Source organism: Onychostoma macrolepis, chromosome 01, assembly GCF_012432095.1.
Source record: "Onychostoma macrolepis isolate SWU-2019 chromosome 01, ASM1243209v1, whole genome shotgun sequence".
Lineage (NCBI taxonomy): Eukaryota > Metazoa > Chordata > Actinopteri > Cypriniformes > Cyprinidae > Onychostoma > Onychostoma macrolepis.
The window spans coordinates 13544889-13561424 of record NC_081155.1 but is presented as its reverse complement, the minus strand read 5'-3'; the positions used below and the strand labels follow the sequence as shown (position 1 = coordinate 13561424).

At 33.1% G+C, this 16536-nt stretch overlaps 1 protein-coding gene across 3 annotated transcripts in view; it reads right to left on the bottom strand.

The window, feature by feature from the left end:
• Positions 1-737: 737 nt before the first annotated feature.
• Positions 738-16536, bottom strand: part of jag1a (jagged canonical Notch ligand 1a) — a 29917-nt gene continuing 14118 nt past the window's right edge. For 2 of the 3 annotated variants that reach the window (XM_058790921.1, XM_058790935.1), the window contains 16 exons: positions 15085-15131; positions 13467-13640; positions 13216-13366; positions 10613-10777; positions 10405-10518; positions 10209-10322; positions 9517-9630; positions 9317-9433; positions 8743-8770; positions 7891-7976; positions 7649-7762; positions 6586-6695; positions 6249-6473; positions 6005-6136; positions 4093-4246; positions 738-3321 (listed from right to left, as the gene is read on the bottom strand). In XM_058790921.1, the coding sequence (XP_058646904.1) occupies positions 2768-3321; positions 4093-4246; positions 6005-6136; positions 6249-6473; positions 6586-6695; positions 7649-7762; positions 7891-7976; positions 8743-8770; positions 9317-9433; positions 9517-9630; positions 10209-10322; positions 10405-10518; positions 10613-10777; positions 13216-13366; positions 13467-13640; positions 15085-15131 (2399 nt within the window). In that variant the 3' untranslated portion in view covers positions 738-2767. The remainder of the gene's footprint in view (positions 3322-4092; positions 4247-6004; positions 6137-6248; positions 6474-6585; positions 6696-7648; positions 7763-7890; positions 7977-8742; positions 8771-9316; positions 9434-9516; positions 9631-10208; positions 10323-10404; positions 10519-10612; positions 10778-13215; positions 13367-13466; positions 13641-15084; positions 15132-16536) is intronic. The other variant, XM_058790928.1, reaches the window with a different exon arrangement.

The window sequence follows — 16536 nt, the reverse complement described above, 5'->3', positions numbered from 1 at the left end:
ATTTTGGTGTGCATCTTCAGCTTTCCCACGACAGCAGAGAGAGACAGTGTGAAGGGCTTTCATAATTTCTGTCACATGGTCGCCCGCCCCGCTGTGCTCAGCTGAACTTCTAGACTCACACAATGTGGACCCTGTTGGGACCGGTTACGGCTGTGTCCACCTTGTCAGACATCAGACCCAGGGTTACATTAAATATTTACAATTCTTCTAATGCTGTTTGCTACATGAGCTACATTTGATACACTTATTCTTTAAATTCCATATATCAGCATTTGAATTTATAAAGAAGAGTTCCCACACTTTTTGATGAATTTGCATGATTGTTTCATAAGTATGATTGCTGGATAAGGATTTTTAAAAATCATTCAAATTTATATCATTGAGTCATTAAAACAAATTTGTGAACCCAACTGATTCTTTGAAATGAACTGACTCAAAGAATGACTCACTTACAAATCAAACATCTCTATGGCTTGCTCACAAGCAAGTTTCACCCTACTCAAGATGAATATTTATCCAAAGAAATATTTTACACAATAAATTGCATTTTTTATGACTTTGTCATGGGATAATGGACAGCTTAGTTAAGACTAGTATTCCCACCACAGAGTTTGCTTCAAATTACAGATATTATTTGATAAATGTTAAATGTGTGGACACAAAAACCAAAACTCCTTGGATTGTTTCCAAAAAGAAAGAAAAAATCCAATTCATAACTTCAAAACATTCAAGTGAAATTTTATTTGATTTAAGGAATCCTAATGTAAACAACTGAATGAAATGTAATTAAAATGTATGACAAACCCCAGGATGATCTGTTTTCATGGTTCTGCTTTTTCGTAGAAGGATTTCATAAACACAAGAAGAAAAACAAAACAAAGTGGGACTGAACCAAAAAAAGCCCAGCAGTCGCACTGTAATGTACAATTAATAAAAGTGGCCTACTAAAGTGATTTTTGATTTCATTTTTGTCTCGTGTATCACATTCAGTTCTGTTTTCTTCATATCTCATATTACTGTACAAACATTGCACTTCTAATACTGCTCGTTCCCTTTAGACGTTTTGGTTAAAGAACATTTGAATACTGTGGTTTACCAGAAAACTCTAGACAAGCGTTGTTTGATATCCTGGGCTGCCAAATTCATTTAACACCACTATGAGCAGAAAATATGCTAAACATATTCAGGAATGGTTTTAAAGTAACATTCTATAAAAGTGTATCTGAACAGACAAAGTATGTATCAAAACTAGATGGAAAACCATCTAGCCTACGTCTCAGGACATTACAAACACAAGTCATGCACATGTTTTCTGAAACAGACATTGCACATTGTATTCTGGATTAAGACACAAACAAACACCCTATTCTTCAAAAAAATAAACTATTATTTTGGCATTTCAGAAATAAGAGACAATATTTTCCATCCAAAAATACAAAGGTTGGACACAAGCGGTCACATTCTCAAACCTAAACAATGTATATAAATAATAACAAATGATAGGCTCTCGATTATTAAGTTAATAAATCAAATATACACAATGATTAATTAGAAAATATGTACAAAGTCATCTATACAACAACATCTAAACTGACAATGAACTTCATATCGATAGTAAATTCTAAGCATGACCTGTCTGCCTGTACACATGTAAAAAAACAAACAAAAAAAAAACAAAAAAGGAGAAGAATAAATAAAAATGAACTGCTAGAAAGAGCGGGAAAATAAAATCCAGTCAAGAACCCAATAAATGGGAGTTAAATACAATCTTCGAGCACATGATACACCAGTCATTATTGATTTTTGGAAATGATTCACAAGCTATTTCTGGTGCATTAAGTTCTGCATTATAAACATTGAACACAATCCGCACATGCAGTTCAGTTCAACAACTGGATGAAACTCACAAAACCCTCAAGAACATTTCCATGTCTAATTTCATCCCAAATTATATATTTTTTTACAACCTTTGTTTAGCACTATAACAGTTTTATGCAATACAAAAAAAAGAATAAAGCATAATTCAAGCAATTTTAATTATGTAGTATCCTGATTTGCGTAAAAAATCTTAGTATTACAGTATGTGTACTGTATATAAATGCAGTATTTCACTTTTGGATGGAAAAGGTGCTTAAAGGGACAGTTCACCAAACAATTAAAAATCTGTCATCATTTTTCAGCCTCAAGTTCAGAACCTGTACAAGTTTCTTTCTTCTTGTGAACACAAGATGATATATTTTGTAGATTGTGTGTAACTAAACAGTTGACGGTACCCACTGACTTCCATATTATTTTTTTCCATACTATGGAAGTCAATGGGTACCGTCAACTGTTTGGTCACCAACATTCTTCAAATGATTTTCTTTTGTGTTCAACAGAAGAATGGAACAACTTGAGGCTGAGTAAATGATGACAGAAATATCATTTTTGGGTGAACTATCCCTGTAATTGTCATTCAAATGTCAACAATGTCTATGAATTCAGGGTGAAATTTGACCTGGACATGTTTTGGTGGGATTCACACAATTAGCAGATTTTGGCCAATTACTGTACATTCTGATTTAGGCTAGAAGTTCAGCACAGGTTAACATCCTCAGGCCCTTCAGACGCCATAAAATGGACCAGCCCGTGGTCCGACCACAACGTCTGAACAAACACTGTCCGGCCTTGTCGTGACAGTCAACAGTCAGCGCTCTGATTCCGAAAGATGTCTTCATTCGCTTGACCTTTTTTGACATCGTGTAGCAATGATTGTTAGCATCGGCCGCTATACGATATACTCCATTTTGTGCAAGCTGTGCTGTGCGTCCAGATCTCTTGGCTGTGAATCCGGAGCTCTGTGCTGCGACTCCAGGTCTCTGTTGTCTCGTTTATTACTCCAGTGTGGATTTCTGACATCCGTGCCGTTGGAGCTCAGTCTGTCGTCCCTGTCCACCAGCATGTAGGCCGGCTGACGTGCAAAGCATGCCTTCTGCAGACGCTTGCTGGAGTCTTCCTGTGCTAGTCTGGTGGATTCGGAGAAATGCGTCCTGATTTTGGCGTGGACGCTGTTCTTGTCGTCGCAGTGCAGCTCTTTTCCCGGCAGGCTGCCGTTGGACGCGTTTTTCTCGATGTGGTTCTTGATCTGGTTGAGCTGCTCGCGGGCATTGTTCACCGTGTTGTCTTCTGTGCTTCCTGTGGAGTAGGGGGCGGCGGGGTTGATGGCGGTGGGGCTGGAGCTTTGTTTGCGTCGATGCCGCACGCACCACAGGAATACCGAGGCTAGCGCCAAAACCCAGATCGCCGTCACTATGGACACCAGCAGTGGCACCAAGTAGTCTACTGAATGAGAGAACCAATAAAAACGGATTAATAAAAACAAGCTGGCAAAATATTACATCCCTTGCATTTTTCATTTTATTATATTTGATATGCATTAATAAAACTGAATAGTCTTGTGCTGTACCTGAATAGCTAAAATTAAATGCAAAAACAAAATCATATTTATATATGAAGGTTTGGGGTTAGGAAAAGCCTCTTATGCTCACCAAAGCTACAAGTATTTGACTAAAAATTCCATAAAAACAGCACAATTTTTATATATTTTGAAAAATTGAAATGAACTGTTTTCTATTTGAATATATTTTAAAATATTTTCTGTGATGCAAAGCTGAATTTTCAGCATCATTACTCCAGTCCTCAGTGTCACATGATCCTTCAGAAATCATTCTAATATGCTGAAACATTTCTTTTGAAAACAGTTGTGAACAGTTGTAAACAGAAAACAGTTGTGCTGCGGAAATAGTTTTTCAAGATTCTTCAAGATGAATAGAAAGTTCAGAACAGCATTTATTTGCAATAGAAGTCTTTTGAACATTATAAATGTCTTTACTTTCAGTTTTGAACAATTTAATGCATCCTTGCTGAATAAAAGTATAAATTTTTTAATTAAAAACTCACTAACCCCAAACTTTTGATTGATAGTGTATATCTCAATATTTATGTATTTGCTCTGAATTTGCATAAAATGGTGCTTTATTTCCAATCAGAGCATCCATCACTTGTACCTACGGCTACTTCCTCTAACGTTAAGAACTTCCTGTGGTGTCTCACCGTTGGCGTTCTGCGGTTGTCTGCGCTGAACACGGACCTCAGCAATGGAGCCGATGATGGAGCTGTTCGCGCTGTGTTTGCTCACCAGATCAATGATGCTGTCCGTGATTTCTTTAACAGGAACCCGGTCGTGAATGCCATCCTCAGTCACATGCTACAAAACACAATATTTCCTTTAAAAAATAATCCTGACTTAAATAGTTTGTGTCTTTTTATGACCGAAGCTGCTGTTATTAAACTAAAGCAGAACTAAATGCATGGGGTGTTAAAATAATAACAAATATAATACAACAACATAATATATAATAAAATAATTTAATAAAAAACATGCACAATATTTCCTTTAAAATGCATCAGCATAAATATTTTTTCACAGCTGAAGCTTATAAGCTATTATTAAATTAAAGCAGAATTAAATACATAGTGTTAAAATTAAAATAAGAAAAATTATAGTAATAAAATACAAATGAACAAAATATTTAAATTAGTGCTGTCAAACGATTAATCGCGATTAGTCGCATCCAAAATAAAAGTTTTTGTGTACATAATATATGTGTGTGTACTGTGTATATTTATTATGTACATATAAATGCATGTACATATTTCAGAAAAATGTTATGTTTACAATATTTTCAAAATATATACTGTATGTGTATATATTTATACATACATAATAAATATACAAAGTACACACATATATATTATGTAAACCAAAACTTATATTTTGGATGCGATTTATCGCGATTAATCATTTGACAGCACTAATTTAAATTTTAAAAATTCAAAAAAAATTTACTACTTAAGTTTGTAAGCTATTATTGAATTAAAGCAGAATTAAATGATTAGTGTAAATAATAGAAATTATAATAAAATACAAAAAAAAATATATATATATATATATATATAATATCAATAGGTTGTTTGCAATCATGTGATTCTGATGACGCGTGAAATGCAGCTGGAGGACAGGAAGTGATTTTTCTCCATAGGAATCAGTAGCAGAAACTCAAGATGCCTTTGTTTTGCTCTTGTTTATGGATGCTCAAATCGGTCAAATCGAGAAAACACAAGGAGCTTTTATCGTGTACGAAAATGTGTTGTTCATAAGGGGGGAAAAGTCAAGAAATTGACTGAAAAACGCAGGAAAAAGTGACTTGTAAACCTGCGTCTGCAGTCGGGAGGAGCCGAGTCGGATAATGCTCATGAGATTGCAATAAATTGAAGTGAGTGACAGCTTTTTAGTGATTATATAGAAGCGCTATTTGCTGTCTTTCTAGGCTATAATCAATTAAGAATTTAAATAAAAGTTGTTTTCTGCTGCTAACAGGACCCACGGCCACAAACCCTGTATGCAGCAACGTTGAATGCCTGTCTCACGCTGAATGCTTGAGCCCTGGATTATCTATTTATATCTGTATTAATATCTTAATGTATTATTATATCTTATATTAACCATTTGCACACACGAGCATTATCCGACTCGGCTCCTTCCGACCACAGACGCCACTTTCCCCGCGTTTTTCAGTCAATTTCTTGACTTTTCCCCCCTTATGAACAACACATTTTCATACACGATAAAAGCTCCTTGCGTTTTCTCAGTTTGACAGATTTGAGCATCCATAAACAAGAGCAAAACACAGGCATTTTGAGTTTCTGCTACTGATTCCTATGGAGAAAAAAAAATTACTTCCTGTCCTCCAGCTGCATTTTGCGCCACAGCAGTGACGTCATGTGCAAACAACCTATTAAAATAATATAATAAACAAACATAATATAAATATATTATTTATACACTTTTCAGACAATAAAAACCAATGACTTTTCCAGTCATTTTTCAATACTATAAGGATATTAAAACTGCACCACAAAAAGCTATTTCTAGCCAATGAAATACTGCATGAATGTCACTTACGATGGCCACATGGATCTCATTATTGGCGGCAGAAGAGAGTTCACAGCTCATAGAGATGGAAAACTCAGCTGAAACGTTTTTAGCCACATACAGATTCCTCAACTCACGACACACCTGCTCCACCGTCACTCCCTGAGAGCCAAAACAAATATACACATCAGAAAACATTTCAAAATGTGTGCATTAATGGCCTAATCACCCAACCCTACCAGCAAATGTTAAATACCAGTCCCAGTGTCCTCACCTGTGGCATAGTGTCCTTGTTGAAGGTGAAGGTGACGTTGGCACAATCGCTCTCTGGGTGACAGCGTGCCCTCACGGCCGGCCGGTGAGCAGACCAGCACTCGCCCTGTGAGGAGCAGGGCTTCACGAAACACTGCTCGTCTCGCACCGGCACACACAGCTGACCCAGAGGACAGTCGCCTCGTCCCGAGCCAAGCATACGGCAAGGTTTAGGGCCACACCACAGCTGTCGAAGAGAGGAAGGATGCCAATTCAGAAACAATAATGCATCACTATTAACTTCTGTCCATGATTTAACAACATCTACAACACACAGGCACACGCTGACAATGACATACCTTTGTACAGCTGACAATCCCCCTGTGACAGTAACAGGTGTTACAGTCTTCAGCCCACTTTGCTCCATCTACAGCGATCCGACCTCCGACCACACACGGACGTCCGGTGACTGAGAACAAAAAAAATTTTAAAGATCATGCTACATTTACATTTTATTCTCTCCACTTTTGACTATTGAAATCTGGAAAAATGAAACCAAATTGTGGTTATGGTTCATTTATGTTAAAACATGTATTGCTTGTCCCATTATTCACAGTTTGTGATGTTAATGATATTTCATGTTTTTGAGAAAAAAAAGTAAGCATTGATCTTGCTAATTACAATAAGTTAGCTAGTGCATGGTGACCTTTAATTAAGAAAAATACAAAGTAATGGATTGCTAAGTAATTAAAATTACTATTACAATTATTATTTGACCCTGGATCACAAATCCATAAGGGTCAAGTTTTCGATACATGTTTGGCTATTGCTACAAATATACCCCAGCGACTTAGGACTGGTTTTGTGGGCCAGGGTCACATTTATACATTTTATAATTATTTAAAATACTGAATAATTTAAAAAAATTAAAACCAAAACCAAACCAACTCTGAGCTCATGATAATAAAAAAACATAATACTATTAACACAATAGTCACAGTAAAAGTTCAAAAACTATTATAATATATCCTAATATATAAATATAAATATAAATATATAATATATAAATCTAGACAAAAGATTAAAAACAATAAATTACACCATAATAAAATAGATCAAATCAAAAGTTTAAAAGCTACTATAATATATCCTTTAAATCTAGAAGAAAAAAAAACTAATAAAATACACCATAATATTAACTCAATAGATAAAATAAAAAATTTAAAAGCTACTATAATATATCATTTAAATCTAGAAAAAAATGAATAAATTATTCTATAGGGGACAGAAAAGTTCCCCTAATGAATGCATGACTGGAAGTATCAACTCTGTAATGGCTTAATACTTAAGTTTGAATTCTGTATGAGCAATAGCTGCATGACTAATAATATTAATATTAAACAGCAAGCATGGACCATGTACCTTCCTGACACCTGGGCCCGGTTCTGCCGGGTGGACACAGGCAGCGATAGCCGTTAATTTCATCGACACACGTGGAACCGAACGCACAGGGAGACGACTGACACTCATTGATGTCTGTGGGGTGAGACATGCATGATTAATACCACTGTAAAATCACCATCTTGTGTGTCCATATGACTTATTTATATTGTATTCATTTAGCTTCAACCTAACAACACATTGATGAAGCATTAATCACTCACTGATGCGACAGTCCGGCCCCGCGAATCCACTGGCACACTCGCAGCGGTACCAGTTATCACCGTCCACACACGTCCCGCTGTTATAGCTGCACACACATTACACACATGATGAGATGCGGGGTCAAAGTTCACCAGGACACATGCTGCCTTCAAGTACTCCTGGGAAATTTCTATTCAAGTTATGTCGTAAAATATAGTTAATTGATTTAATTTAATTAATCTTTTCCACTTGTTGACAAACACAGAATGTTTTTTAGAGGTAAGAAAAATTCTTAATGCAAGAAAATATTAGTTTATTATTATTTATAATTTTTTTTTTTATTAATTAAATTTTTTCATTCTTGTGTACCACAGAGAATAATAATAAATAAAAAGAAACTAAAAACTTATATTAAAAACTTTAAAAAAATAAAATAAATAAATAATAATAATTAACAATTTATTTTTTAAATCTTATTAAGTTCAGGACTTAAATATATACCTTTTTATTTCATGGTGTCGTTTATGTGCGCGTATTTCATAAATGTGATCATTCCTACATGACTTGAAGGCATCAACATAATTTATTGAATTGAAATTAAGCTTACTATTTATACTATTTTTATAATATATATATTTATTATATGTAGTTTTATACATACTATTTACTGTGCTTAATTTGCACTGTATTTCATACATTAAAATGGTTTTAAAATATATGTAGGTAAATATTGCTGATTATATTTATTGTTATATTATTAAATTGTTTCATAAGTGAAAAAGATCTTTTAATCATGCTTTAAAATATATTAAATTAAATTAAATTACATTTGAAAGCTACAACAAAATGTATTAACTTAAAATGAAGCTTACCATGGTTGTGGGTTGCAATCATTGGAGTCTGTAAATGAAACATCAAACATTTTGTTATTAAATTGTATTCGAAAACAGAAACATTCATCTGAAGATTAGTGTCATGTTGGAGTGAAATGTTCACATGCACGACTGTCTATAATTCACATTATACTCAACCAGGAGATCAGTCGCAATAATTTCACCATAGTTATAAATGGCAGCTCAAAATCCCACCTGAACAATTATCCATCAACGTTATATGTTTGCTAATAATATTTCAGCAGAAACTACTCATCAGACTCTGTACTATTCAAGGCATTTTCTGTGATCATTTACAAAAACCTGGAGTTCTGCAACTGAATGTAAAGACGACGTGTGTCATTTTTTTGTATGTTAAAATTCGTTCTCCTATCCAGAGACAACTATAATGATGACGCTAGTGGCGCAGAAATGACACACTTCAGCTTTAAGGAGCTATCCAATGAGTATATAGTTGGGAAGAGAACCTTAAGCAGCAGTAGGTGAGAGTTGGAAACAGGAGGTAGACAGGAGTCAAGATAGTAAGGAAGTGGAACAGGAAGTTTTGCCGTACTCTGGCTGCAGGTGAGCCCCTCCCAGCCTTCTTTGCAGACACAGGTGAAGCTGTCACCTGTCACGACACACGTGGCTCCGTTCTCGCAGGGGTTCGGCAGGCAGCTGCTGTTCTTTGCTGTGGAGTGAAGGAGAAAAGCTTTAGAAACTGATTCAGAGGCCAGTTCACAAAAATGCTCAGCCAGGTTGTTAGGGGCTCACCTATATTACAGGTAGCTCCTTCCCATCCAGGAGCACACATGCACTTAAATGAGTCGCCTTCGTCAGAGCATGTGCCCCCGTTGTTACAAGTGGCCTCGTCACATTGACTCTCGCCTATAAACGAGAAGAAATCAGCTGTGAGACTAACGGACTACATTCAAATCATTGAATGAATTATTAGACTAATTCTGTGATCCTTTCATCGTCTTGTGACTTGCAGGATAATAGCGTCTGATTTATACCTCAGTGGCAACAATTAAACTAGTCACAAAGTCAGATTCGTTTAAATAAGACTAAATTACTAATCATTATGAGTATTTTGTAATTTAGTCTTATTTAAAGCAAAAATATCTAAGCATCCTTAAAACAAGATAAATTCATTTGAAAAGCAAAAAGTCATCTGAACAATGACTTTTCCAGCCATTTGTGCGATTTGAAATATTTTAAAACTGAGCATAACTAGAATAGTGTTACTGACAAAATACATTTTCATGAAATGACACCAGACATTTCAAGATTTTATGAATTAACATGATATTACAAATCATCTTATAATTCATGCCTGGATGTGGAAGTGCCATGATGATTAACTGACACAAATTAAGCCACTTTTATAATACTTATCATCTTAAAATATATAGTAATACTTATCACCATTTATACTGGTATGCAAATGAGGAGGCGGGGCTTACGTGAGTGACAGGTCTTTCCCTTCCAGCCGTTTTCACACTCGCAGTAGAAGTCATTGACCAGATCGCGGCACACTCCTCGATCCCGACAGGGGTTCATGCTGCAGTCGTCAATGTCTGTTTTGGAAACACAATATTTTAGCGACCAATATAATTAGAGTAATTAGAGGTGTTTTTAACTGCATGAAGTGATACTCACCACTCTCACAGTTGTGTCCCTCCCAGCCATCAGCACAGATGCACTGGTACGCGTTGATTTTATCAATGCAAGTACCGCCGTTACGGCAGGGACTACTTTCACAGTCGTTGATGTCTGAGAGTAAAGAGTGAGAGAACCGATGTTGAAAAGTCTGGGAGGCGTTGAATCTAACGACAGCAAAGGACACTGGGATAGGAATGGGGCTTACTCTCGTGGCAGTACGTGCCGGTGAATCCCTCCTGACACTCGCAGCTGAAGTGCCCTCCGGCGTGACTTCGACAGCGGCCGTGAGGACCACATACGTTAGAGGAGATGAGCCGCATGCCGCCTGGAGTGCTGTTAGACGCCACGGCAACCGTGCAGCTGTCAATCACTGCGGGAAAACATGAGGACTGAGTCATCAAGAGTCCTTCTGCTCAAAATCCTTAATCTAGAATAGGTCAGAATCCAGTCCACCAACTGCTAGTCATTATTATAATAAATAAAATTATTGTCATATAATAATAATAATAATAATAATAATAATAATTATTATTATTATTATTATTATTATTATATGACTAATTTGATTTATTATAATCTTAATCGGTATGAAATAGTAGTAATAATAATAACAATAATTATACAGTTAATAATTATGAATATATTATTATTTTTACAATAATAATAATTATTATTATTAGTAATAATAATACAAAATATTATTATTATCATTATTATAGTATTATTATTATAGAATTATTCGTATTAATGTTGACAATAATTTTATTTATTATAATCTTAATCGTATGAAATAATAATTATTATTAAGAAATAATAATAATAATTATTATTATTAATAATATATTATTATTAGTAGTAGTACTAGTAATAATAATAATAATTATTATTATATTGTATAATAATTAACTATATAATAATAATTATATAGCTGCTAATTATTAATATATTATTATTATTATTACTATTTTATGCAGATTAAGAATATAATTATTGTCAACATTACTAAAAATAACAATAACATTAATTATGTTTTACTAAGTAATAATAATTTACTCAAGTAATAATAAATATATTTTAATATTTTCTTAAATTCTTGTTTTACAGTAAATAATAAGAATTGCAAAAAGTAATTATTATTATTGTTGTTATCTCTATATTCTTACTTGCTATACAGTAAAATAATGATTAATTTTATTAATTAATAATCATTAATAATAAAATTTCATAATTAACAATGATTTTTATTTAGTCTTGGTTTAGAGAAAAAATATCTAAACATCCTTTAAACGAGATAAATTATTTGAAAAGCAAAAGGTCATCTGAACAATGACTTTCCATGATTTTAAAAGCCATTTGTGCAATAAATATTTTAGAACTGAGCATATCTAGAAGAAAAAAATCACCACAGAAATTTCTATGAAAAGTCGTTGAATTTACGATTTTTGAATTTACATGACTTTTAAATGAAATTTGAAAATATTTCCAGGGTTTCCATCACCGTGGGAACTGCCTTCATCCAAATGTCACTGACAGCTATGATGAAAGCATACAGCGGCATGCTAAGAATTAGTGAATTCGTCATGTAGTCTGACTAGCGGTGGGTTTTCCCCTCTCGGTAAGCTCACTTTGGGTTAGCATATGCGTCGTGTAACGATATCCTAGCTGTTACCATGGTGCTCCAGCCCGGGAGACCAATAGACTAGAGTTAGCAATCGCTAACGCTACAGTGTACACAATGGCACGGCATCAAACGCGCCGAGGCCTTGAGATGAGGATAGTCTTACGGTTGCGCTGACTAAAAAAAGACTGGGCTTCTATTTCCAGTGGCCATTAAAACCTCAGAATGTGCCCAACCAGATAATCTTACCACCCGCACATGAGGCTCGCGATCTGGAGTCTGAGAGAGCCGATTAGCACTCAATAAAGCTGGAGACTTCAGGACTCCTCCAGCATTCGCTCTAAAGCGAACACGGATTTTCAACGGATTTCTTTCATTGACAGCAAACCAGCTAGGTCAGGTTTGCGAAATAAAGAAGTAAAAGTAGTAACAAAGAAGTAAAAGTCCCATTTATTTTCTATAAAGTGAAATAAATCATTTAAATGAAATAAAGATAAAATAATTTTCAATATTATTCATTAAAAAATATTAAATATAAATACATTAATTAATAAATTATATATGTTAGTGCTGCCAAACAATTAATCACGATTAATCGCATCCAAAATAAAAGTTTTTGTTTACATAATATATGTGTTTGTACTGTGTATTTATTATGTATATATAAATACACACACATGCATGTATATATTTCAGAAAAATATGTAATGTTTATATATTAAATATATTTATTTATAATATAAATTATATGAATATAAATATAGAGATGGAAATACATGGAAATATTTTCTAAATATATACTGTATGTGTGTGTATTTATATATACACATAATAAATATACACAGAACACACACATATATTATGCAAACAAAAAGTTTTATATTGGATGCGATTAATCGTTTGACAGCACTAATATGAAGAGTTTATATATGCAAAAACAGATAACTCCGTTTTTTAATTTTCAAAAATCATGTTTGTTATTACGTTATCATGTTTTTATTGTGTTTTATTGTGTTAGCTATATTTTTTTGTTATTTTTAACTTAATCAAAAAAAAAAAAAAAAAAAAAATATATATATATATATATATATATATATATATATATATATATATATATTTGCAACGCTTCATGTATATATAATATTATGAGCCATATATTGATATACTACTGTATTTTCTGGGTAACCTACCTTGGCATGGTGTGATGAGGCAGTGGTCTTTAAGTTGGGAGCAGTTTTTGCCTTCGTAATCTTCGGGACATTTACAGTAGTAATCTGAGGCCAGGCTAAAACACTGAGCTCCGTTCTGACACGGGCCGCTCTCACAGTAGTCTATGTCCAGCTGAAGACAAAATCACACACACTCTAATACCTGCTCACAAGGTTTATTCAGGCACGTTTACAACAAATCATTAATGCCCAGAAAAGGCTTTGGAGCTCACCTGACACGTGGCACCTGAGAAACCAGGTGGACACAGACACTGGAATCCGTTGACAGCGTCCTGGCAGCGTCCGCCGTTGAGACAGGGTCGACTGGCGCACTCGTCCACGTCTCGCTCACAATGCTCACCTGCAAAGCCTGCTGCGCACACACATCGATATCCATTCACCAGATCCTGACAGACACACACAGAGAGAGAGAGACACATTAGGAATGGGCGGAATAAAGGTATATTCATTTAAAAAAATAAATATTACAAAAATCAGCATGAAATAATAATAATTGAATATACTGTGAAATAAAATCATTGTTGTTGTTGCCATTTTTCACATTGAAGATGATGCATAATAATTATTGTAAACATTATTAATAATAATAATAATAATTAGTAGTAGTAGTAGTAGTATTTATATATTGCATACTTTCTTAATTATGGTAATAATAATTATTATAATTGTTATTAATATTAATATTAATAATAACAATTCATCCTTGCAATACAGTAAAAAGTAATTGTACAAATATTATTAATATTAACATTAATAATATAATTGACACTAATCCATACAAAATAATAATAATATATTTTATTGTAAAATAAAATGATTATTATTATTATTTTAATATTTCAAACCGAGTAAAATTATGAATAATAATTACTATTAACATTAATAATAATAGTAATAATATGAATAACAATTACTATATTATTATTGTTATTAATAATATGATTTAGACAATAATTATTAATAATATTATTTAATAATTTATAGATTTTCTGAATTCTTACTTTCTATACAATATATTAATAACATCAACAACAATTACTACTACTATTATTATTATTATTATTATTATTATTATTATACATTTTTCTGTGCTATACAGTAAAATAATTAACTGTATTAATAGTATTAATAATCATTAATAATATCATTTAATAACTATAAGTCCTTTATATTAATAATTATTAAAGCAAAAATGTCTAAAAACATCCTTAATACAAGATTAATTTACTTGAGGAGCAAAACTGTGTAAGAAACAACATACTTTCACAGAATACATCTTGAATTTTATTTACTTGGCCCACTGACAAATAGTTTTTCTTTTAAGAACAGATCAAACACAACTTTGTGAAGTTTATGCAAAGACAATATCGCTCTCCCCTAGTACAGATATTTTACTTTCTATAAGGGACTAATAACCTAAAGTCCATTACAACATGTTTCATTTGATCAAATCAAACACGGGATTGTCAGGACTGATTAGGTCTTTCCTCGCTGTGTTTTGATAGTTAACTGGCTCAGACAAAGTCCTAATGCATTCCAGCTGTACACCACTTAGCCTGGACTGCAGTGCTGAACCAGAGTGAGCGAGAGTATACAGAGAGAGCGAAAAAACAATGAATAGGAGACCAGGGCAGGAGACAAGAATGTTTATGGTAATCCGATCGTTTCACAAACTCACTCTGTCTTTTTGACTACTTTGTCTTTATGTTCACTCTCCAAAACATGACTCAGCTTCTGCTATTTTTAAACGGGAATGGATGGAGGTGACAGAAATAAAGAAAGGGGGTTTTCACATATGCCAAAAGCGCTGGAAAACATTTGAGGTCTTACCTTACACAGTCCTCCGTTAAGACACTGTCCGTGGCAGTCGTTGACATCTGCGGGGGGGAACCCATCAAAATATCAGTTCACATTTCAGAAATCACGCCAAGAAAGCAAGATCAGGCTCCATATCAGGCCCAGACAGAGTCTGCACACTTATTTGCATTTTCTGCATTTTCCTGAGTTTAAACCAGGTGAAACATGTGAAACAGAGATAGCTGAGAATACTAGATGCTTTTAGATAAAATTTGTCAAAATATTGAATAAACTTACAAGTGGCAATGCATTTGCCAAATCTCTGATATACTGGTATCTAAATATTGCTCAGGTCACTTCTTCAGTAAGTCTATTTCAGTTGTTTTTGAGCATTTTATTATCAACTAGACAAACATTTAATGTCTGGTCATTTAAAAAAAAAAACTCCTCTCAATGACCTGTATGATTTTAGGTATCATTGATGTCCATACTACAACTGATAGGGCTTTGCTCAAATGTCATGCTGGGATTTTTAGGAAAAGTGTTTGATGAATCAAATGAATTGGTGAATCATTTTTTTTGGAACTGATTCATTTCAATAAACTTACTAGAGAGCAATGTTGTATTTTGCCACACTAAACCACTAGTTGTTGGAAAAATAAGAAATAAATAATGGACAACTGCTGTCATGCTTAGCAAGTAATGTTAGTGTTATTTAGCATAAATTATATACTATTATAGTATTGATTATTATTTTGAATTATTTTATGTTTTTTAATGTCATTTGTCAATATTTATATTTACTAATAGAATAATAATTTAATTTATTTTTATTTCTGTTTTAATTTATGTTATTTTAGTATTTCATAATTTTTTATTTAATTTAGTTGTCAAGGAAGCATTTTCGGTAAAGCTTTTCATCTAATAATTTTACTTTATTTCAGCTTTATTTCAACAAATGAAGACATTTTTAATAGTTTTATTTAACAACTCTAAAAAAGTAACTAACTAATTACATTTCCAACAATGTAATTAGATTACTGTACTAATTACTAATCACTTTCCAAATCCCATATCAATCTCGACCAGCTGAACAATACAAGGACAGACATAAAAACTGCTCTTTAATTCTTAAAAAAAAAAAAAATTATTATATATATATATATATATATATATATGTGTGTGTGTGTGTGTGTGTGTGTGTGTGTGTGTGTGTTTAATACAACAGTCCCTTAAACATTTTGGTCAGTAAAAAAATTATATATATATATTATATATATATAAATTTTAACTTACCAAAATGTTTATGGGAAGGTTACATTAAAAAAATACATTTTAACATTAGATGTAATATTCTGATTTTAATTCCACCATTGTTTTATAGAGAATTTTCTATAGTCTATAGAGAATTTAATGCAATTACATCAGAACTGTAATTAAATTACAGAAAAATTAAGAACAATCCCTTACTTTACTTTTTCAATG